Below are 25,032 nucleotides of genomic sequence, written 5' to 3' on the forward strand. Positions count from 1 at the left end.
TCGAGCTTCCCTCAACTCTAGATCAGAGATGACAACCAAAACCCAGAAGGAGTTGGGAACCAAAGAGGAAGGGAATTTTTTTGTGTGCATTACAAGGAGGAGGAGTTGGCCTCCAAATATATGCAACGCCACCTTCCAACCCGACGAACCTAAATAAACGGAGAGTGGTTGCGCCACCGCTGCCCATATGCCGCCAGCCCTCACACTCCCTTCTCACGCATTTTCTCCATCTCTCTAACCCTAGCAGCACTGATGCCCCATATGACCTTCACCACTTGGGCTTGGGCCAGCATAACCACTCACGAAAAAACCCAGAAAACATTAAAATTTCTTGTATTTCTCAACAAACGAATTATTTATGTCAGTGTAACCAATGTTTCCCTCAGAAAAAAAAAATCACACGTCAGACGATGAAACGGATTGACGATGCTGAAGTCGTCAAACATATCCTGATATCTCCTGCGCATCCCAGATGAAGAGTTTGCTATTGAACAAGGAACTGACATTACCATGCTCTCAGTTTTGCGATTAATGAAGAAGAAATGGGATAATCAGGAGAGGAGAGAAGAGATACACACCATAGTAAAAGGAGATGGCCATGATCACGTGTGAAGAGGGCACTGGAGTTTTTCGGTCACAAAAAAGAGGGCACTGAGATGAAGCTACCCCAGAATCTTAAGTTTCACGATGGAAGAATGGGGAATGAATGTACATGTAAATAAAGGCTGACACAACAAGAGCGGTTGCTGGTACTATTGCAGATAGTGGACAGGCTAACAGCAGCATCACGTTTTTGTTAGCCATAACCACATCAACTAATACTGAACGGGAAACAAGAGATCTCGTGGACCTTTCACCTCAAAAGCAATCGTAATGCACGAGATATAACGGAGCTGAAGTGTGGAACAGAACTCATCAGCTCTAATTTCACTCTATTCAAAATAGTAGTCTTCTGTTGCTTCAAAAATCTTAAACTTTTTTATACATATTCAATAATCCATGTGCTGAATTTAAACTAAAATCTAGAAATAATTTTAGAAATTATTCCATCACATATTAAAAATATTAGTGAATTTTTCAGATTTTTGAGAATTTATTTGAGGTTTTAATAATTGTTAGAAGTTATAAAAGTAGCTTTTTTTTAGAATTTTAGTTTAAATTCTATATAATCTTTTTGAGTGAATCTAATTAAAATATATTACACATAGATTATAGAATATGTAAAAAAGGTCTAAATTTTTTAAAGCAACAAAAAAGCACTATTTTGAATAGAGAGAAATTGGAGCTGTCGATCACTGTTCATAGCATTTTAACTGTATTTTCTAGAGTTTTTCACGTTTGCAATGGTATTTAGTAACTCAGTAACTTTGCGATGACATTTAGCAACAAAGCTCTTTTGCGATAGTATTTTCATAATTTTCCCTTCCTTAAAAGTAATTGCACAGAAAATTTCAGCCACGGATGGAAGGCACGTGGTATATTTCCCTTGCAAAAAATATACATATCATCTCATTGGACATGTGACTGCTTCACTGGATTGCCCCCATGTTAATTATCTGGTTCACCTTCTCTGTGGAGAACAGATGGAATCGGCGCCTTCATCACCCTATCGCCAAATGTCGGTGAACCACCCTGAGGAGTAGAACCAGATGACCTGCGTGGAGCAGATGGACTCTCCAGAATAATGATTGACGGACTAGCATTGCCACTCCTGTATGGCGAACCTGGATTTGACTTGAAAAGAGGCAAACCATCTTCACGTGGCAATGGGGACATTATACGCTGACTTTCCTCGGTTACTTGCCTTGTGTATGACTTGTCCTCTGCAATATCGTAATAATCTGCAGTTCTAACCTCCTGAGCAAGAGAACATGAACAGCAGAACAACCACTGGAAACAATCCGTTGCGTCAGGATTGCGGCAGCAGAAGTTATTTCCTGGCAGGTTAAACCTCTTCCTCATCTGTATCCTCCAGAAGCCACCATACAGTAAACCAAAAAAGCATAGGAAAAGACCAGTGAGCCCCAATGCCTCTCGAAGGGATTCGTTGTTAATATTGACAGCTGCCAGGTTGAAGATAAAGAATGGAGCTAGGCAAAAGAGCAGAAATGTTGCGATATGGACATACATGTTACCAAATCCAAGCCTCTGCATATTCCAGCCAAAAACACAGCAACTGCAGAAAATTGACAAGTACGCAAGAGATATCTGGTCCCAGAAATCTAGTAGTCTGCCAACCCACTCGGGCCTGCTCTCCACAAAACGGCGTTCGTCACTCTGAATGAAAGAATATCTCCTCTCAATTGACTTAAACTGTGAAGTTGTTGGCTTGCTGCTCTCAGTTGAGGTGACTTCAATCTGTGCTTCTTGATCAATATCTGTCCGTTCTGAGTCATAATCCTTCCCAAGTGGGCTGATAATATTATACAGACCAGCGAATGCTGCAGCCCCAATTGCAACAGAAATGGTCAGGCCAACACCAATAGGAGGCCGTTCAGATCTGCGGTATCCTAGGTTTAGACCGCACAGAGCATACTGAGCAAAGCAGTTAAGATTAAGAAGGATTACAACCACCATCATGTGCATCCACTCATTAGGCTTATATGCTCCATTTTTGCAATATATCTTCCTAAGCCTTAAAATGTCCTTTTGTTCCCATCGACACAGAAGCACAAAGTTGTAGATCCGTTTTGGATGTTGATAAAGGCACATGAGTGTGAATAATGCATTCAAAATTTGGTTGTTCACTTCAAACCAGGTGTCCCTTTGTGCTTTGCTAGGCAAAGCATGATTAAGCATTCCAGTCATAACAAGAAAGAGAATTGCACCAGATACAGCAACACAAGCAATCCAAACAAAAAGAGCCATGTTCATAGGCTCTTTTATCCAATTCTTGCACATCACCCACAGATGGCCCCAATTAATCTTCCTGATAAATTGGAAGTGCTCACGACTATCATGGTTGTCAGAATGGATAGAACGTGAGAACTCCTCTCGTTGAAGTGCAAGCTGTTGAAACTTGAATGAAGGGGAAGGACCAAACTTCCTTAATCTGGTGCCACTAGAAAGGCTATTCAAGAAGTTCATAAACCCACTCCAGTTCTTTCCCTGTCGTGAAACACCTGGATTGGAAAGAGTGTTGGCACCTGTTGCTCCAGGAACATTGTCCAGTGCTGTTGACTCTACTTGTTGAATGTCAGCTTTGAGATTTTCATTACCATTGGAGACCATTTTGTTCAGGTTGTCTTAGATTGCATATACAATGCTAATCTCCTTCCACGGTAAGGCTATCATATTTAACTTTCAAACTCGAAGTGCCATTTTCCGAAGGAGTGAGGGCTCTCTTCTATGTGTACAAAAATGAACATATATACTATAGGTCACCAATTTCTGCATAAACAAGAACCAGTACAAAAGAAAGGAAACGATCATTACTCAAATTTAGAAACAAAAAGGTATTACTTCGAATTTATAACTTGCACATACAGGAACAATTTAAAAGTAAGTGTTGATTTTGGCAAAATGTCAGTACTAAGGAAGAAGGAACAATGAAGCTTCTGAGGCAATAAACCCAGGCATGGTATATCATGTATAAAACCTTGTGGAAAGAAATAAAGAACTAATGCAAAAGTTCAGACAAACTTTAATGATTAGAAGCACATCTCCAAGGTAATAATTTAAAAGCAGTCCTGGTTCTGGAATTGCACCATTTATGTTCATTAGTTGTTATCCAAGTAAGTGTGGTACTTTCACCATCTGCACCGCTATTACACAATTTGAACATTTCAGCTACCTCAGCAATCGCTTTATATAACTTCTGCCCAATCCTCCTCCTAATTAAACTATTGTCAGGCCACTTCTAAGACTTACAACAGTCAATCATGGGCATACAAAACTAAAAATGTTTACACATATTCTCTAGAGAAAGAGTTCATGCCCTACAAACAACTATGTCTCTTACTCCTTGTCACAGGTGGTGCACAACCATGTTCTGCTGTTTGTGATGTTTTTTTTTTCGAAAAGAGGGCAGGAGCTCTGCCATTCATTAAAAAAGAAAAGAGTTTTTACAACAAAGCACGCCCCTTGCTCGAAATGAAGGAGATGAGTAACTACACAAGATCAAACAATAAAAGCGTTAACACACAACAGCACCAAACACCTCTAATATGCACACAAAAGAGAGCTAAACAGATGCTCAAAACGCTCCTATTTTTGCTATGAAGTCTTCCTTTGCCAAAATTGAAACCTGGCTTGGTTGGAGACTAGAATTTTGGAAAATCTTCTTGTTTCTCTCATTCCAGATATTCCAACTCACGTAGATGAAAATGGCGTTGACTGTCTTTTTTTTAGGGAAACTGGAGGGACTAGGCCCCTACAGATTATATATATTTTGATTAAAAAAAGAGAGTTTACACAGGTACGGGATTAGGGAGGGAGTTAGCTGTCTTTCTCTAAGGCTGTTTGTGACGTTATTTAACTAGGTTGACTGTTTTTGTTGTAACACAGTTAGCAGACCAATTCATTTCTGTTAGCTTAGTCCTAGTCTAGCGAAGGGATATCATGCTCCAAGACTTCAGATATGGTGGCCTATTCAGACGCTGATTGGGCGGGGTGCCCTAATACACGACGATCAACCTCGAGCTTCTGTTTTTTCTTAGGTGATTCCCTTGTCTCATGGTCATCACAACGCCAACCGATGTTCTCTCGATCCAGCGCCGAAGCCGAGTATCGAGCCGTTGCGAATGTTACTGCTAAGTGTTGCTGGTTACGACACATTCTGAGTGAGCTCAACGATAGGATCAACAAAGCAACTATTGTGTATTGTGACAATATATCTGCTGTTTATCTCACTGAGAACCCGGTTCATCATTGTCGCACCAAGCATGTTGATCTTGAAATTCACTTTGTTCATGATCAAGTGGCGCTCGGGAATGTTCTGATTCTTCATATTCCTACAAGTCAGCAGTTTGCTGATATCATGACAAAGGGTCTGCGTCAGCAATGGCAACGCAACAACTGAGGGGGGGGGGGGTTGTAACACAGTTAGCCGACCGATTCATTTATGTTAGCTTAGTCCTAGTCTACCGCCTCCTCCTCTCGCTGGTAGTTCAGCACGAATATAGCTGATTCAGTTAGTGACTCAACACCTGTACACATTTGTATAAATAGACTAGGAGATTATCAATACAACTGTACGAGTTGCCTCTCAATTCTCTCCAGCTCTCTCTCGTTCTACAGTTTTGAATCAACACCAAACACCCCCAAGAAATCCAAGCAGCTTTCCCAACAGATTTATGTACTGCTCCTAATGTAAAATGTCGGGTGCAAACAGCAAACAAGGACAGCAAATATTAAAAACCCATTTACTGCACTGATTGACCAATATATTTTAGTCAGCAAGAAGAGCAAGTTATTAATCATGCAAGTATTAACTAACGAGCCCTATTCTTGTTGTACATGATAGTGCAGCTAGGGCCTAGCAGTGCACAATCAACTACGAATTCTAGTATGCAGCGCTCCTCCATCCACCATCGGAGTATCAGACTCAAGAAACAATTCAATGATGAACAACGCATTGGATACGGTGGAATTTGAACCTGCAATGCGCACGACTGGCACTCGGCGTGTTTTCCTCTAAAAATCCCAAGCGCTTCTGCTACTAGACGAGCGCTAATCAACCCAATCCACCTCAACAACCAACGAATGGGAAGTTCTTGTACAAGAGACCGAAGAAGCGGAGGCAACCAAGTAAACGACGCATTTAACCATCCAGGGAAGCAAAAGGCGACGAAGAGATCTATTCATTATCCACCAGGAGCAAGCAGCGCGCGAGGGGAGGGGGGCGAGGGAGCGCTCACCTGCGAGCTGAAGCGGCCGCCGCGCAAGCAAAGGCCGAGATTCCTGCCTTGCCGCTGCCGCTACTTGGGACAACGAAAGGCGGAATGGGGGAAGCGGAGCGGAAGGATTCGGCCGCAGAGGCATTTGTTGGGTTGGAACTTGGAACCGCTGGTGAGCGGGGGAGGGCGGGTGGAGTCAACGTGGCAGTGGGGAAAGTCAGATTCCGCCAGCTCCTCCCTCGGTTGTGGGCACGCGATGCCGATCGGTCGCTCGCCCGCCCTGACTGCGCCGGGCCCAGTGGGAAAGCAGCGGAGGCACGAATTTATTAGGACCAACACGGGGCATGGTGCCAACCGGCCCAAGCCCACGGCCCAAGCAATCGATTGGCAAGGCTGCATCAGCCAGAAGGGGGCATCGAACAACATAGAGTAAACTAGTTTGATTGGCGCTGTTTTTATTTTGCTATACAGAGCATAAAAAAAAGATTCAAAAAATTAGGTTCATAAAATTTGTACATTTCAATATTTATTTATAAATTTATCAATACTTAACATATTCAATTAATTATAGAGAAAACAGTGGTACTTTTATGCATGAATGTAGTTTTAGCATGTAAATAAAAGTAATACTAACTAAAAATTTTGTTTCATATTTTTTTGAGTTTTAGATATTTTTCTATGCATTTTTATATTTTTTTCCAATCAATTTATTAATATAACTAATATTTATTTCAACATCCTCATAAAAATTCCTAAAAATGAAAATTACACGTATGCATATACATGTATAACCAGTAGGACCCACTGCTTCAGTAAACTACAGTAGCAGAGGGTCTAAGAGACCATAGATTTTTCGCTCGATAGTATATTTACTTGATTCCTTATTTACCACTAGAAGTTATTCGTTTCCTTGTTTTGCCATCAAAAAATGCCAACTTCTACATCTGCCATTGCCCAAATAACTTTAGCCCAAATATGCCACTCCCGGCAAGGTTGCCATTCTGGAGCTGTTAAATGGCCACGGAAAAGTCGTATTTGCCCCCGTGTCTGAGTCCTGCGACCGAAAACCTTATGGCATCAAATGTTCCCGCTACTAAGTAGGCAATAATGTTATCTTAGAGTACTTTATTATCTTGTATAAAGTGAAGAATGTGCTCAAATTAGGAATGAATGAAAGCAACTTTTGAAAGTGCAGATGCCTTCTGCACATAAACATGACTGCATAGTGCACAAAATATTCATACAGATCCATAGTGCATAAAGCATCCATCTTACAATTTCGTAGTTCCAATAGCAGCAAAAGCAACAATATTACATCAAGGTCATCATGATTCTATCACTGCAAGATTGGCCTCTTGCTTCAAATATGCATGGCTGGACTGTCTGATGAATCAGATGTCTTCCTTTTCTTGGAAATTGCTGATGGAGGTGTCTTTTCACCTGGAGCCAGCAGTTGGATGATCATTGACAATGTGTCTGGCTGGTAGGCTCATTTGCTGGACAAAGGGCCACACTGTTTTCAGTTGGAATTGGAACAATTGCTAGGATATCGGTCTTTTTCCTTCTTGGCCTCCTCACAGGTTTAGGCATGCAAGAATGTGATGTTTGTGAAAATGAGGAAAAATCTTTAGTTATGATGTACTCTTTAGTTATTTATCTTGCTTCAAGTGCTGCTTCAATGTCCTCTGGATCCCCTTCCTTGCATGTGTGCCAGTGATGACCAACTGGTCACATATTGGGCATTGGTGGCTTCTTCCTCCTTTTTTGACTTTTCTCTTGTCAGTGGATACCTTATACCTATTCACCCTTCTTCTTTCCAGCTGTACTTCTCAGCAAAGGGGGTGCGTGAAGAAGCCATGGTCACTTTTGGGCCACTTGGAGCTGTGTGGTAATGCAGGAATCAAACCTTTATAAGTTGTGTTAAATTTATCAACAGAGAAGTAGTTGTCCACATAGTCCTCCTCTTTGACACCTCTCATAGAAGTGATGAATGCTATGGAATGCAGGTATGGCTTTCCTGAAACCTGCCACTCCCTACAAGTGCATGTTCTTTCCTTCAAGTCCACCACATGTATGTGTGGTGTTCCCCGACAAGTCACCTCTGCTGAGTTGTTTCCATTCCTTCTAATATCATACCTGAGGTTATGGCTTTTAGCTTTCAATTCATCTATAATGTGTGGCAGAATGGTTCCCTTCATCTTCTTTCCAATCCTTCTCCTCTGGTCATGTTTCATCATAAGCTTTTGCCTAAGTGTATCCATGAATTATGGCAAATGTAATGCCTTGTACTCCTTCACCCACTTGTTGAATGATTCTACCAGGTTGTTGGTCACATAGTCCACTTTGCACAATGTTGAGAACTTGCCTCTTGACCATTGCATGTTGTGCCACTTCTGCAGGTAGTTAAAGGCTTCTGGTTCAGAGGCCCTAATAGCTTCCATATGGCCATCAAGTTCTTCTAGTGTCCATGAATAAGCTGATGGCCACATGTGTTCCTCAAAGATAGGTCCATGATATTTCTTCTAGAAATTCTGGACCAAATACCACATGCATTCTCTGTGTTCAGCACAAGGAAAAGCTACTTCAACACCATAACACTCCTTTACCAGCATCTATGCAGATTGCCAAACCCTTGGCTTTGCATAAACCACTCTCAGTTTTCATTACTCTCTGAGTCCATCACTCCCCATGCCGCTGCATACATTCAATTATGTCCATCAACTGCAACTACAACTGCTAGCTGACCCCTGAATTTTCCTGTAAGAAATGTACTATGTACAGCCAAATATGGTATGCATCCCTTCAAAAAGCCATCAATACATGGTTTCAGATAGAAAAACAGCCTTCTAAATCTAATCTTCTCTCCAATAGTATGATGATCAATAATGAAATGACTACCAGGGCTCTTCTTATCAATCTTAGCCTTTATGCTCCATAGACTATCAAAACTTTCCTCCCACTTCCCATATAGTGCTTTGAGGGAAAGCTCCTTAAAACGATTGAACATTTCTTCAATGCTTTCGTTTAGTAACATAGCAAATTTCTCAAGTTTCCCTTTGTAAACAAAAAGCTTGGTATCTTTAACCATGGTTGAACCTTCATGAATCTTTTTAAACCTGTCCCATATTTCATGAGTGGTCTCAAGCTTGCAAATGCGACTGAACTCATTAAGATCTAAAGCACTATAAAGAACATTCATAGCTTAAGCATTAGCAAGAGAATTTTTCTTATCAACATTGGTAAGATTAATAGGATCAAGAATAACATAATCTTTATCCACAATTTTCCAAAACTTACCGCCCATAGCCTTAAGATACACGGTCATTCTAGCCTTCCAATAGGCGTAGTTTGACCACTCAAAGAACGGAGTTTTTTTCACATTGACATGAGCGTCACTAACCATAATTCTACTCCGGGATGGTTAAATCCGCAACAAAAATGAGTCATAGACTCTGATACCACTTTTAGGATCAAGAATACCGACTAGAGGGGGTAAATAGGCGATTTTAAAACTAATTGCTAAGCGAACAAGGAAACTTTCGAAAATAAACTAAGGATCACTAGAGCAATATGTAGAGCAACTAAGAGCTAAGTTGAGGTTTGCAAACCTAGGGTGACATGCAATAATTTATAATCTAGGAAGATAAATTACTTGAAGTAAATTGTAAGAAAGTAAATAGCTCAATGATAAGGTAAATTGCTCAAAGATGACACAAGAGATTTTTTTCCATGGTATAGGTGATTTACCAATCACCCCTAATCCATGTTGAGGTGAGTTCAAGCTTCAAATTACTTCTCTATCAAGTATTCAATTCTCACACGAGAAAAACCTCATTCGAGCAACTTGACCTTAAGCCGAAAATGAACAGGAACTACTCAAAACCTCGATTTTACTAGTGAATCACTTTACCACTCCGGCAAGACGTGCTCAAACTTCTCACAATTACCACTGCGACTCATTCACAATCTTCCTTGAAGGGCTCAATGGTGCCACAACCTCCAAGCCGTCTAGTAGGCGGTAACCTCCAAGAGTAATAAGTTGACGATGCTTGCTTGAAAGATCACAAGTGACAAATTGCTCAAACTCTTTGAAATTATGCACTAGTTGCTCTCAACCTCTCAAAGATACAATCACCGAGCTAATGAAGAGGGAGAGTGAAGGGCTAGAGCTCAAAGTGTTATATTTATGTGCTTGAGTCAAGAGGTGCCTTCAATGAGCCAGCCATACCCTTATTTATACCCTTCTTCCCAAAATCTAACCGTTACTGTCATTCTGACAACTATGCACAAGTGGCGGTCAGACCGCAGCACCAGTGGTGGTCAGACCGCCGCCGTACAACGGCTACAAACAACGGTCGAAATAAATTCTGACACAGCCTGGCGGTCAGACCGCCATCCTCCTCGGTCAGATCGGCACAGCCTTGGCGGTCAGACCGACAGACCCTGTGGTCAGACCGTAGGCCCAAAAACTCTCTGTGTGATTCTCAGTCAGAACGGCAAGGCCCACGGTCAGACCGAGACTTAGATTTACTCAGGATTTGAGAAGACTTTATACAGCGGTCTGACCAGGCCGCCACTCTCAAAGATACAAGTCAAAGATACAAGACTGCCCTGGTTTGTTATACAACGGTCAGACCGCCGTCTGGCTCGGTCAGACCGCCAGCACACAAGAGCACCCAAATGCAGTCTTTTCGACAGTTTTTCTCAAACTATAATTTTCAACTTTATATGAAATGCAAGTTTGAGCAATTTGGTACCATAGAAACCTTAAGTAAACACTTCAATCCCTCTTAATAGTACGACACTTATCCTATTAATTCGGTCAACTTTTCTTCGCTAATCTTCGTTGACCGGTAAAAGGGAATGCCCTACAATTATACCTTTACCTTGAGCTAGCCATTCTTCATGCTTTCCACTCATGCAACTACTAGCCCCGTAACACCTTTATGACTAATATTTTCATAACTCATTCAAACATGTCAGTCCACAAAGATATATTATTATTAATTACCAAAACACGAATTAGAGGTCTAGATGCTTCACCAGACCATCTACAGGATATGTCTCACTGTATCTACACCAGCCCACTACTTTGCTCGTCGAAAGGTTGCATGGGGAAAGATGCATGAGTAGATGTCATTAAATGCGATTAGACTGGTTAGGTGAGTACCTGTCCCGCGATCAGTAAGGGTTGGTCGCGGGGTTTCCATCTGTGACCAAGAGACTGGTCATGCAAACCCCGTCTGGTCATGCAGAGGGTATGGTTTTGAAAATATCAACTGCCAGTATGTCTAGGGTTTTATAATTTGGCTAGAAGATAGCTGAAATCTTCTTCCCCAGCGGAGTCACCAAAAAATATGTTGATGTGTAAAAGTGCCACATGCCAAACATTGAGCATCTTATGTGCAAAACTGGACCGAAACTTCATGTCAGGATCGAACATTCTGATGCTCCAATTGGATATTCTGAGCTATGTATCTGACAGGCTGCACCTAGAAAACTTTAGTCGTGGCGTTATGCTATTGGACCTTCATCATCACCTACACTCAGGAGCGACCCCGTCAGAGCATAGGTGGCTGGCGGCTTGTCCTTGGTCGTCGAGATTAAGAACGTGAAGCAATATAGATTGAAAAAGAGAATTAATGAAAAAAGAGGTAAAAACGAAAGATATAGTAAATTGTATTTGATTGATTGGTTGTTGGATCCTCTCAATCGGTTGTGGCCCTCTATATTTATAGGGTGCTGATCTTGCCCCGTTTTGAGTCGAAATCCATCAAAACACGTCTTTAAATCTGACTCAATTTCTTTCCAAAAATCCCAATCTTATTTGGATCGGATGTTTTGATACCCTCGATCGGATGTTCCGATTATGTCAAAATGTTCGATTTTTTTAAACATAGACCTCTCGGATTAGACCAAAATATTTAATCAGAAGTTCCAATGTGTTGAATCGGAAGTTCTAATCTATTAAAATTTTTAGATCCAAACTTCACAAGATATCAATTTCTATCATCAACCTATAACATGGGCGCAATAGCTGTCTTGTTTCTTTTACTAAAACGTATACATAAACCACCCATGATGTAATCAAAAGTATCGACCTAAAGGCTTGTCTGGATGGATGTTGATAATTGAGATTCGAGGCTCACTCGCTTCGGACTGCGAAGAAAATGGACTAATTTCCATGCCAATCTAAAACCACCTGAGTATCCGACCTGATCCCTGCTTATCCAAACAAGCCCTAAAGCGGAACGAACAATTCTCATTGTACTCTTGACGTTGTCCCTATCACAATGAGTCGTCGGAAAAGGCAAGTAGGAAACATGATTGTGAAGGGCGCCATTGCGACAAACCTTCGAAGCCTCATAATTCAGAGTGGTCCTCGCGCCTGTCATGTCGCGGTCGCTATACAAATGAAGCGGGAGTATAGACGTACCTAAATGGTTAGTGGTGTTTTTTAGAGGTGTGTTTGTTGTGTCGTTCTTGTGGCAGATAGTAGGGTCTGTTTAGTAAAGTTTTTTCTGATTTAAATTTTTTTGTGAAGAGTAATTTTTTATGAGAAATAATTTTGTGGTTGAAAGCGATTTCTTATGATTTTTTAAAATAAATTATATAGAGGAAGTGATTCTGTACAGAAAGTAAATTAGAGAAAGCTATTTTTTCAATTTATGGGTTTCTAACTTATTTTAGAGAATCACTCTTATAAATTCTACTTAAAAAGTTAAAAGCTAAAAATTATTATTCGACAGAGATCTCTTTTATTACAACCAAGAAGCTACTTAAGAACTCTGCCAAACAAATTTAAGAAAAAAAAATCTCCACAACAGTGCCACAAGCCCAACGCGTGAGGCCAATACCGGATGGACACCATCTGTCCCGCGTCGATCTCGAAGCATTCCCTCGACCGCTCTCTCCCATGACTCCTTCCGAGCGAGCGAGGCGTGGATCAGAAATGAACCGACTTCTTACTGAGTTGGTTCTGTCCAGGAAAAAGAACAGAGCCGGAGCGTCCCTGTTGCGCCTCGCTCTTCCCCGAGGAGGTCATCCATACCATCTTGGAGAAGTACGATCGGGACTTTGGACGTCGAGGTCGGGGTCTGGCCGCTCGACGCTGACTCTGTCCGGGTCAGTGCTGTGCAATGGTACGAGTTCCGCTGCCAGGGCAGTAGGGTGTGGTGGCGTTGGCACGGTTAGCCGACGAGGCGGTGGAGTATACATGGAGGCGCCCCGCCACGCCCGTAGTGGAGGAGGTGGACGGGACAGACGTGATCGACGTCGTTCACGGAGACAGCGCGGTGGGGTTTGAGCACGGCGTGAGGAGTGTGGAGCTAGTCGGGCCGGTGGAGGTGAGGCTCTCCAGCGGCGAAGACGGCGGCCTCGTCGACCTCTAGTTGCCATCGATGAGTGGTTTGACTTTGACTTGTCACTACCGGAGACGGCGTCTTTGCCGAGTGTCCCATACTTTGCCGAGTGCTTTTTATCGGCAAACATCTGGCACTCGGCAAACATCTGGCACTCGGCAAAGACCCTCTTTGCCGAGTGCCAGAAATAGGACACTCGGCAAAGGAGTATCTTTGCCGAGTGCCAGAGAGCAAGCGCTCGGCAAACATCTGGCACTCGGCAAAGAGGGTCTTTGCCGAGTGTAATTTTTAACACTCGGCAAACCCTAATTTTTTCCCCCCTTTTGACCCCCAAATTTTTTATACAGTCCTCATACAGTACCTGGTACTCCATGTTCCAATGTGGCACATTTCTCGGACTTTTTCTATATTTCTTTAATTCATTTCAATTAATTGAATTTTCTTGGATAATTCAAATTATAACTGCTAGTCATTCGAATAATAAAAAAAAATGAATGGAAAAATGATATTCATGTTATTTAGTATATTGTGAGACCGTATCCAGGAACATACCACCAATTTTGAATATCAAGGTCACGAAACATGACCACGAACTTGCGATCGAGTTGTTTTTAAATTGTATAAAAAGCAAACAAAGTTCGAAAATCTTGAAACTTGTCAAGATATCATGATATCATATGTGGAGGCTGTCATAAAATTTTGAGAAGGTTTTAAGCAAGTTATCACGTACGATGCTTGCAAACCGAAGAATCTCAGCAAGGTTTTAAGCAACTTCTTCGGAGATTCTTCGGTTTGCAAGCATCGTACGTGATAACTTGCTTAAAATCTTCTCAAATTTTTATGACAGCCTCCACATATGATATCATGATATCTTGACAAGTTTCAAGATTTTCGGACTTTGTTTGCTTTTTATACAATTTAAAAACAACTCGATCGCAAGTTCGTGGTCATGTTTCGTGACCTTGATATTCGAAATTGGTGGTATGTTCCTGGATACGGTCTCACAATATACTAAATAACATGAATATCATTTTTTCATTCATTTTTTTTCATTATTCGAATGACTAGCAGTTATAATTTGAATTATCCAAGAAAATTCAATTAATTGAAATGAATTAAAGAAATATAGAAAAAGTCCGAGAAATGTGCCACATTGGAACATGGAGTACCAGGTACTGTATGAGGACTGTAGGAAAAATTTGGAGGCCAAAAGGGGAAAAAAATTAGGGTTTGCCGAGTGTTAAAAAATTACACTCGGCAAATACCCTCTTTGCCGAGTGCCATAAGTCTGGCACTCGGCAAAGAGGGGTTTTTTAAAAATATGTGCAAATTCTTTGCCGAGTGCCCCCGATCTGGCGCTCGGCAAAGAAAACCGGGATTTTTTTTAAAAAAAATTCAGGGACTTTGCCGAGTGCCGGAAGTCTGGCACTCGGCAAATTTGCCGAGTGCCAGACTTCCGGCACTCGGCAAAGTCCCTGAATTTTTTTTAAAAAAAATCCCGGTTTTCTTTGCCGAGCGCCAGATCGGGGGCACTCGGCAAAGAATTTGCACATGTTTTTAAAAAACCCCTCTTTGCCGAGTGCCAGATCGGGGGCACTCGGCAAAGCAGGGATTTAAGTACCCGGCCCAGCCGGCCCGCACGCACGCACACATGCGCACCCGCCGCCGCCGCCGCCCGCGCCCGCTCCCGCGCCTGCCGCCGCCGGCCCCTGCGCCCGCAGCCGCCGGCCCCTGCGCCGCCGGCCCCCGCCGCCGCCGGCCCCTGCGCCCGCGCCAGCGCCGCCGCGCCCGCCGCCACGCGCCGCCGGTGGAGGAGGAGAAAGAGAGGAAGGGAAGGAGAGGAGGAAGAAGGAGGAAGAAGAAGGAGGAAAGAGAGGAGGAGGAGGAGAGGAGGAAGAAGGAGGAAGGGAAGGAGAGGAGGAAGAAGGAGGGAGAGAAGGAGGAGGAGGAAGAAGGAGGAAGAGAAGAAGGAGGAAGAAGAAGGAGGAAGGAGGAAGAAGAAGGAGGAGGAGGAGGCGCTCCGGTCGTCGTTGTCACGTTCCCGACGTTTCCGTATCACTAGGTATGCCATACCGTCGTCGTCGTAGTATTACTAATGGTTGCGGTAGTAGTAGTGGTAAAGTAGTTGTGGTGGTAGTCAAAGTAGTCGTAGGAGTGGTTGTGATATTGTTATATATATGCGGTTGGATATAATCTTGTGGATGTCGGCCATCGTGCCGTTCATATATATGTGCATGTCGGCTATCGTGCCGTTGGTTTTGTTGCAGGTTTTGGAAACCTCACCGTGCAGGGGAGGTGCTGCCGAAATTTTGTATTAACAGTTTTATATTTCTTTTTTGGCAGAGAAGAGCCAGTCGGAGCGGCGCCGGAGTACCTCGGCGACCCCGATCGCCTTCCTTGGCGCTGCGAGACTGCCTGCACCACGTCGCCTGACTCCACCGCCACCCTAGGTATAACCCCTCTTTCCGTATCATGTTGTAGATCACGTAACCCAGTTAGGCGTCTCCCGTTCGAAAGAGATACGGTTGGAAATATGCAGATATTTGCATATCTAAAACCGTATCTATTTCGAATTGTCCACGTTTTTTGGACAGCACGCGGATGCGTAGGTGGGGTTAGTTTTCATGATCTGCTCCGATCGGAGACAGAGTTTCGGCATCATCTCCCTGTTGTTCTCCGGATACACACTCTCCCTAGCAGGACGTGTATTTGGAGAACAGCGGGGAGGTGCTGCCGAAATTCTGTCTCGAATAGGAGTAGAGAATGGAAACTAACCTCATCTACGGATCCTCGTGTGGGATTAGGACCTAACCTCATCTATGGATACATCGTGTTTGTATGCAGGATTTCTTTAGATGCCAGGACGGACATGAGGCCAGGGCGGATGCGGTGGCTACCAAATGCTGCAAAAAACTCGTCGTGGACATGCATTACGAGGCGCGCATCCAGGCCGTCGTAACTTACCACGGGACCGTCGTTGGAACGAAGGTCACCAAAAGGGACGCAAGAACCATGACGCTGACCCGGGACCAGTACCTGCAGGTAAATACAGAACATTAATACTGATTCCTTTTGAGATTAAGTAGGCTTAATTTCATCTTCTGATATGTCATGTACTTGATGGCCTGTAGATGATTCCTTATTGGTGCGCCGCGCATCCCCAGTGCTGGGAACAGATGGTGGACAAGTGGTGCTCACGCGAGTGGGAGGAGACGCACAACTTGTGCCGGGAGCGGCGTTTGATGATGCCAGGTGTAGCACACCATCAAGGCAGCCGCAACCTCAGCGGATACGCAGAAACATGGGTACGCGAATTCATTTATTTATTCTAACGCTCAATTCTGCATGATTTCTAATCATCTTGCTGTTTTTCTCGCAGTCGGCGTCACATGGTGGCCAGCCTTGCTCCATCTTCAAGGCATTTGCTATGGCCCACAAGGGCAAGGCGACGTCCAACGTCGACTACAACCCGGAGGACGGGCCCGAGGCGTACAGCAATGCGACCGTCCACAACCGCCTTAGTGAGTACACATCGATGGCAAGGGAGGTCCATGGGCCAGAGTACGATCCGAGCACCGAGGACCTTGATGGAGAAGTCGTCATGAGGGTGGGAGGAGGCAAGAAGCATGGGCGATACTGGATTGACGACGGCGCAATCGACTCGGCCGCTACTCCCAGTCTCTCCCAGATTCGAGCAAGCAGCACGAGCACGAGCCCGACCATACGACCTCGGAAGGACACTTCACACCACCGGGTGGAGGCACTCGAGGTTATTCCTGGTTTATTCGTCGTTCATTGGTTTTTTCATACCTTTCCTTTGCATTATTGTAACATTAGGGTGAATATATTGTAGGCCCAGCTGGAACAAGAGAGGAGGATACGGGAGCAAATGCAGGCGACGATGGAGGCCGAGCAGCGGAGGATGGTGGAGATTCTTCAGTACATGCAAAGTATTGGCGCCGCTACGTGTGTGACTCCGTCACCTTCGCTATTCGCTCCACCTCCACCTCCACCTCCTCACTATTCTACTCCTGTGAGTATAAATGTTTTAGTTTGTATGTTCATGCTTACGGTCAAACCTAGTGGAGTATGAAAATTTTATTCATGTATGGTATATATTTATCTTGTCTCACAAATGCAATCTCTTCTCCTTTGTGCAGAATCAATCGGCGGCATCGAACGATCCTCATGCTTCAGCGAATCATTCACCAAATCAGTTTCATTGACCATCTTGGTGATGATACTTGTAGTTGTTAATGGTACTTCTATTTGCAATTATGGTTGTAGATGATGGAGCACTTGGATTACTTGTGAACTTATTTGTGATATATTGTGAGACATGTGATGTTTGTGATATATATGTGGTGTTGGTGATATGTATGTGCTGTTGATGATATATATGTGATGTTGGTGATGTTTGTTATATATATATATATATATCTGTTTGTTTGGATGGGATGTCAAAAACAAATAAAAAAGGCTGGCTGTTTTCAGTCACTTTGCCGAGTGCAATGGCCATGACACTCGGCAAAGAGGCCTCCGCTTTGCCGAGAGCCATGGTCCAGGTGGCACTCGGCACAGACGCCCCCTTTGCCGAGTGTTTGATTCATTGGCGCTCGGCAAAGCGGAGGCCTTTGCCGAGTGTCAGCTTAGCACTCGGCAAAGCATTTGCCGAGTACCCGATAAAGTGCACTCGGTAAAGAGGTCTTTACCGACAAATTTTTTACCGAGCGCCCTTTGCCGAGTGTAACACTCGGCAAAGCCGTTGCCGAGTGTATATCGTCCTTTGCCGAGTGCCTGAGGCACTCGGCAAAGAAGCTGTCTCCGGTAGTGTGTTTCTGCTCCCAATTTTTCATCGATCGGTCCTTGCATGTTAGTATGAAGCTTATACGTTCGCTGAGCCGCGTCTCCTCGCTCGCTCGGAAGGAGTCGCGGAAGGGAAGCAGTTGAGGGAATGCTTTGAGATTGACACGGCATGGGGCCTCAAGGCTAGTAGTAGTGTGCAGCACTGTTGCAGAGAATCTTTTTTCTGACCGTAGGAGATCTGAGTTGGCGTCCTGTTTTCTCCTGTAGGCCACCGGTGACATGCATTCAAATACAGTACTCTACTTGAAGCCAATTGGCTCCCATAGATATGCCATTTTGTTTTCACCTCTTTGTCACTGTGATTTTACAAACATTGTGATCGATGTGAGTTTTCAGACTTAGCAGATAACTATTAATTTCTTGGTGAAAAATATCAAGGAGTACCTTTTTCTTCAAGATGACAGCCTTTGAAAAGCACACTGCACCCAAGTTGTAATACTGATGAAGTTGTTGTTCCATCCAGCTCTTTTTATCCTTCACAACTGTGTCGTGTCGTGTCGCCATATACAGAGTACATCTCTGCCCTTGACTAGTTGTCCACTGAGGAAAAAGTGTGTATGGGCCCGCTGAAAGTAGTAGCTAGCGAACGTCGGGTAAACATGGGGTTGTCCGAACGTGAAAGTTGTGTGTGGCACATCTGGAAGGTTAGCCAACAAGCACGTCCCTTGCGGAGAAGGGAACATGGATGCCCCATCCGTCCTGCGCGGCGGCTGCACCGGCCGGCCATCTGTCGGTGGTCGACTGGTTAATTATAACGGCATGGACCAACGGCTCGTGTAGCAGCTGGACGGCAGAGAATTAATGGTTGTTTTGTGCCGGTGCCATCTGCAGTGGAACGCTACAACTCGGCCGATCCCTCGTCCCAATCGCAATAACCATGGAGACCGGTACGGTGAATTCCTTCCGGGCTCAGGTAGCTGGTCGCCGTCCAGGCGCGTCAGCTCGGCAGGGGACTGTTGCTTCGCTGTACTGCTCCTGTGTGCCGCACTGCACACGAACCCGTAGCGGTGTGCGCCGGTGGCGCCGCCCGCCTGGTTCGGGGGCCTACGCACGCGCACATAATTGTGGCAGTGAGGCAGTGGCACTGCTGCCGCGCGCAGGCTCGTAGATCCGTTGCGTGTGCCTGCCTGGCCGCCCGACACCTCGCACAGCGCGCGCACGTACGATTGCCAGCGCGCGCGGCTGCAGGGCCCCGCCCTGGCCGGACGACGACGGACGGGGAGCCCTGCCCAATCCTTTCGTGGCTTCAGTCCTCCGCACCGGCCGGCAGGGCGCTTGGTGCCGAGGCCAAACGCACCAACGCTGCGCGGATCGTACGCGTGCCGGGATACGTAGCTCACGGAGCCAGATTTAATGGCTGGTATTCAAGCCAAAAAAAAATGTTCCATCCAAAATAGAAATGATCCATAATAGCTTATATTAGGGTATAAATTGTCTAAATTACAAAATATACAAAGAAAATCCGGCACAACTGAGCTATATACTATATATATCTTCTATATATTGGATTTTTTTAATAAAAAAATAGATATTCAAGGAATACCCTAGCTCCACTAGAGGTAGCCAGGAAGTGAGATTACTGTGGAGGCTATAGCAAAAGCTACCGCCAGGAAGCACTACTCCGTTGTCCGTCCATTTTGCATGTACTGACGACGGTGTGGGAGGCAAGCCCCGCTGCCTCCGCAGCACTCAATTGCTCCCGTACGAGTCCTGTCTGTACCGCTGGTTCGGCAGCCTACTGTCACGGTTTTAATGGCCAAAAAACACGGCTGTACCGCTGCGCCTTAGCTGCACAGGAGATGAGCATCATCAGTTCATCACACGTGACATGACGTGTACTAGTTCACAAGGAAGAACATATTCTCGATCTGTTTTGACTGGATTTAATGGGCACCAAGGTACGGTTTTAACGTGAAAAAAAATCCTCCAATATGAAAGGAAAAAATTACGAAAGATAATTTTAACTGGTTGGTATATGATTAGATGTATATGAATAGCACATATTTATAGGCGTTTTTTAGATTCGTATCTGACTAGGATTAGAATTTATCTGATTTGAAATATTAACAGACCAAATATTAACGCTCGTCAAGCGAACTTGCTCAAATATTTTATACTTGACCACATCAGTTGGTGATCGATCACCATCGAATCGAAGCTCCGATATACAAATGTTGTTGGAGCATCGCGGCCACAATTTGTGGGCACCGCCGTTGCCGTCCCGGTAACAAAAGCAGTTATTTTTGAAGCCTCTAACAAAAGCAATTCTGCTTGCACCAATGGCAAGCGGAATGTCTCGCTTCAGCGATAGCTCTCTGCTTTCGGTCGGAGCCAAAGCGATACTCCTGCTTCTGCTTCCTTCCGCGAGGCACGTCGCCCTATGCTCCCAAGACACATGGGCGCTGCTCCATTAGCGCTGGCCGGCTCATCCTGCAATGACGCAACGCGCAGCGCTTTCTGATGTGACGGCGGTACCAGGCCTCATGCCATCAGCTTGCCCACCGCCGGTTCACCACTTGGAATATCAGGGAGAAATCACGGGGGCATATGCACACCATACGTACCTTTCGCTGGGGCGAAGGGAAGGAAAGGGAGATCGAAAGGCCGGCCGGCCCGTGTCACACATATCACTCAGCTGCCAATTCCTGGTCCCTATAGGGTTCAGCCGTTCTTGCTGTCCTGGACCCTACCTTCGAGCGAGGTTGTTGGATTATTAACCTGTTAGTCTCCACATGACCTCGAGGAAAGCTAACTGGTACTGTTGGGACATGAGTATTTCTGTCGAGTAGTAGCAGTAAACTACTTAGCACTACAGCGTACGCGTGGACTTCAATTAACTGGTCTTCAAAGCCTTATATGACAGGGAGGAGGAGGAGGAGGAGGAGGAGGAGGAGGAGGAGGAGGAGGAGGGAGAGGTACATATGGTCAGTTGGTCACCTTCTCCGGCATGGCAGCTCCGATATGGTGGATGGCGAGGTGCGCGAGGTGGAGAAGCAGGGCACGTGCATGCATTCTTTCCTCTCGCCGGTTTGGCATTCCGGCCGGCGCGAGAGGGCTGTTCGCCGCCGGCCGGCCGGCCGGCTAGCTAATTCCTGAAGCAGCTGATGCGTGCATGTGCCCATCTTCTCCACCGTGAACGCCTCGCCTGCGGATCTTGTGCCAGTGCATGGAAGTAAGATGCCTTTTGCATTTCTAACGGTGTGCACGCTCTCCAGGGGTTTTTGGAAGCAGCAGCAATTATATGCATGTGAGTGATATTTTTGGCTTGATCATATCATTGATTCTCTTTTATTTGCTCAACATTCTTTTGATGATTTCATGACACAGAGGAAGAGTCGCAGACTCAGAGTTCACACTGCAACCCTTCAACTGTGCAAGTTTTAATATCTGATTTCGTTAGCCTTTTGTCTATCTAATTATAAGATTGGTGCTTTTTTAGACTAGATAAGTTTGATGGAATTCGATTCATCTGTTGTCCCCGTTTCCGTGTGCCCTTTCTGTTGTCCACTTTTGTGCCAATAAAGCAATAGTAAGGTATATATGACCTACGATTAAGGCAAGTACATTTTACCTGTTCAATTTGTAAGCATGAGTGATATATAACCCTGGAAATATATACGGCTGATCTTTGAATATGTTGTTTTAAACAAAAAAAAAACTTTGAATATGGACGGTTTAAAGTGATGTCGAGTCAAAACTGAGTTTCTTTTCATCTTGTCCAAAAATATCATTTCTGAAAGAAAAAAAGTCCCAAAAAATTGCATATATGATAAAGTGGCTTCCAAATAGCGAAGGGTAAAAATGCCATTTATTGTGGGGATTCTAATAATTAGCTTCATCGAATTCTATTCTGCAGCTAGCACAACATGCATATTGCTAAATTGGCTATGGCAAGCTATAGAACTTCTTCACAATAACATGAAAAATGAGAAGAAGAAAAAAGATTTCCATTGGCACAACAGGTTACCATACCATGCAATAATGCTTGAGCTACAAGTAGCAAGTCTTCTTTCAAATGCTTTCGTCTTTGGTGAGTGAACGAAAGTTGCAGTTGCAGACACCAAAGTGGTTGCAGAATCTAGAGACAGCACCAAGCATAGGAAAGGTAGTAAAACAACGGAGAGGTAATTTGGAAGTACCACACATATATGTGTCTATTATTTGGTGTGGACAAACAGCATGTGTGAACAGGCACCAGACCATAGTTACCGCTACGCCATTCGATTTTCTATTACACCGCATGATCTACCAACACCCAGCCGTACGTATTGAAAATCTCGAGCCAGTTACTGATGGTAATTAACCAGATTTTTTGTCCAAATTAAATTTTATTTGGCCCACTTTTGTCAATTTGGGATCACACACTATCACGTTTTTCTTGAAAGTACACTAAATTTCAGTTACATTCTCATATCTATCTCACAAAAAACCAGGTTTAATTTGAATGTTTTTGAGTGATTAATAATTACTGTCCGTGATATTTGGCTAGCTAGGCAATCTCATTTTTCTTCTTCTTCTTTTGTCCGGACTCTGGATTTACCCATGTCTATTAGGTCTGCATGATGTTTCACAATAAACAGGTTTGTCAAATGCCATCTTACTGTTACAATGTTACGTATACGTTGCCTAGAGATCTATGCTATACATAGTGTTCGCTATGTGTGTGTCAAACAACTTGCATTTCTGTTCGTTTGCATGGCGATACTTGGTCTGTATTACCGTACGTAGCACAATGGAGTAGTCCGCGTATACAGCTCGTCTGTCCAACCAACCATCGAACTTTGAAGGTTGTTATCGTAGAATCAGAAGTATCTTAAACAAAGTTGAAGTACTAGCAGAGATTTAGTCAAACAGTCAGTTTAATAGACGGAGCTTAAGAATCCAATAGCCAACTAAGCTAGTTGCGTGATATATAAGCCGTGTTACTTCGACCGATCGATCAGCTCGCCCCAAAAAAGTAAAGATTTGACATGATTACATCCTCGAAAAGAAAAAGAATGTCGAGCGACAATAATTCAGCCTGCTGCCATTGTCCCGGTGAGGAACGTATACTGCGAGGGATTATATTCGGCTGGCTCACTCGTGCAGCAAGGTGCGTATACATTCTCGCACAACGAATCCTGGTCGAGTACGGGGGCACCTGTGGCGCCTGCCGGTCGATGCTAGACACAAGCATGTGCTGCTCAGAGCATACACCTGGAGCAGCGCTAGCTGCACTGATGATACCACGCCCGTGTGTAGTATATACCTCAGCGTAGAGTACAAAGACTCTCTATATAGTCATTGAACGGATCATGCATAGTATTAGTATATATGATATGATATGATAGTATGTTCCGGTTTGCAGATGTATGTTGCTCAAAAAAACATGTAACACTTTGTCTCCCCACGCGTTGCAAGAATCTTAATATTGTCAGAGAAGCTACCGGATGGAGCTATGTGTCATGTAATATTATAACCATCTAGTACTTAGATATATCTGGAAAAATAATTTTATGGGACCTGGTCTTATGCATATGAGATTATGCACTTTTTTACAAACATGACACTTGGCATAACCAACAATGAAATCGATGGATGAGTTGATAACGTTTATGGGTGAGAAAATAAGGGAGCTAAATATAGTACAACGTCACATGGCATGCTGTAAATACGGATGAACCCTCATATGCATAAGACCCACATATGATTGATTTTATAGTGTTAGTGAGAACGAGACATCTAATGGTCATGAGTGCCTATATAAGGAGAGACTTGCTCCGGCCATGACAAAGCAAGAGGGCATTGTGGGGAGACTGAGCAAGACAGGAAACGGTTGAAGATGGAGAACAACGTAACAAAGAAAGGGTGTAAGAGTAAAGGCCATCCATGTGTGTACTCTTGCGTAATAGTGAGTCTGCGTATGGAAATGAGGATGACGGTGGCCACTGAAGAGAGGTGGGAAATTTGGTATGAGCTGGTAGATCTGTGGTACCGCCACCACCTTTACAATGGCAAAAATGGACGGTAGCTAAGCAGGGCGGTTGGGAAAACAGTGCCAACTCAAAGATTTCATTGTCTCGGGGTGCTGAAACTGAGGAAGGGTTTTCGCAAATATTTGAACTATCAAACCATTAGTGTAGTGAAAGTAAAATGAGGACATGCCTAATGACTGTGAGATATGTTTTCTTTTCTTATTTCAAAAGGATGTTAACTAACGTTGACAAAAACAGATTCTGGAAAGATATTTAGTCAAAAAAAAAGGAGTGGACTTCTTGTTCCCGTTTCATGTTCCCTATCCCCGTTTGTTGCTCCCATTTCTGTTTCTGTTACGTGACATTTTGCACGGGGCAAGGATGGTAAAAACGGGAACAACGAAGCTGAGAAATGTCGATAGTTGAATGCTATTCTAATTTGTGTTATTTAATTTTTGTAAAAGGATGTGTAAAAGGATACAATTGTAAAATTATTAGGATAGTACGTTGCTCAATAAGAGTTGTTTGCAATACATTTAGCTCGTGTTAGTATCCTCATATGTGCTTCAAATATTGTATTATCTGGTCAGACTAATTAATTCTCTGCTTTCTCTAATTTTTCTATAAATTCGTGTTATTCTGTACGTAAATCTCAGCCACATGTGTTTTATAATAAGACCATGACCCTATTGAAAAATAAAATTGTCCTCTTCTTCTGACAAAGGATACTTTCATTGCTTAGTAGAGGTTGGCATGGGGTTAAAAAATAAGAACTATATGTTTTGTGCATATGATGAAATCATGTCACAATATTTTAGTGCCCTTTGGCCACATATATATGGAGTGCCATTCTAGGAATGTTCAGTATTTATTTGGGGATTGGCTGAAAAGCTTAAAAACACCATTAGACTGTTAGTTGTAGCTGAAATTGTTGTACTTTGTGGTCAATATGGCAACCAGAAACAATTCTTTGCTTTAAGCATCCGATGCCTTTCTATCTTTTCAAGATCATAT

The 25,032-nt window shown here is 43.7% G+C and overlaps 1 protein-coding gene across 1 annotated transcript; it reads right to left on the reverse strand.

Annotated features, from left to right (window-relative positions):
• Positions 1-1,378: 1,378 nt before the first annotated feature.
• On the reverse strand, positions 1,379-6,057 carry LOC133929072 (uncharacterized). Its single transcript, XM_062375665.1, has 2 exons — positions 5,859-6,057; positions 1,379-3,390 (listed from the first exon to the last, which is right to left on the reverse strand). Exon 2 carries the CDS (start codon positions 3,229-3,231, stop codon positions 1,549-1,551), a length of 1,683 nt encoding a protein of 560 aa, XP_062231649.1. The 5' UTR covers positions 3,232-3,390; positions 5,859-6,057; the 3' UTR covers positions 1,379-1,548.
• Positions 6,058-25,032: the final 18,975 nt, after the last annotated feature.

The sequence above is a fragment of the Phragmites australis genome, chromosome 9, assembly GCF_958298935.1.
Source record: "Phragmites australis chromosome 9, lpPhrAust1.1, whole genome shotgun sequence".
NCBI classification, from domain to species: domain Eukaryota; kingdom Viridiplantae; phylum Streptophyta; class Magnoliopsida; order Poales; family Poaceae; genus Phragmites; species Phragmites australis.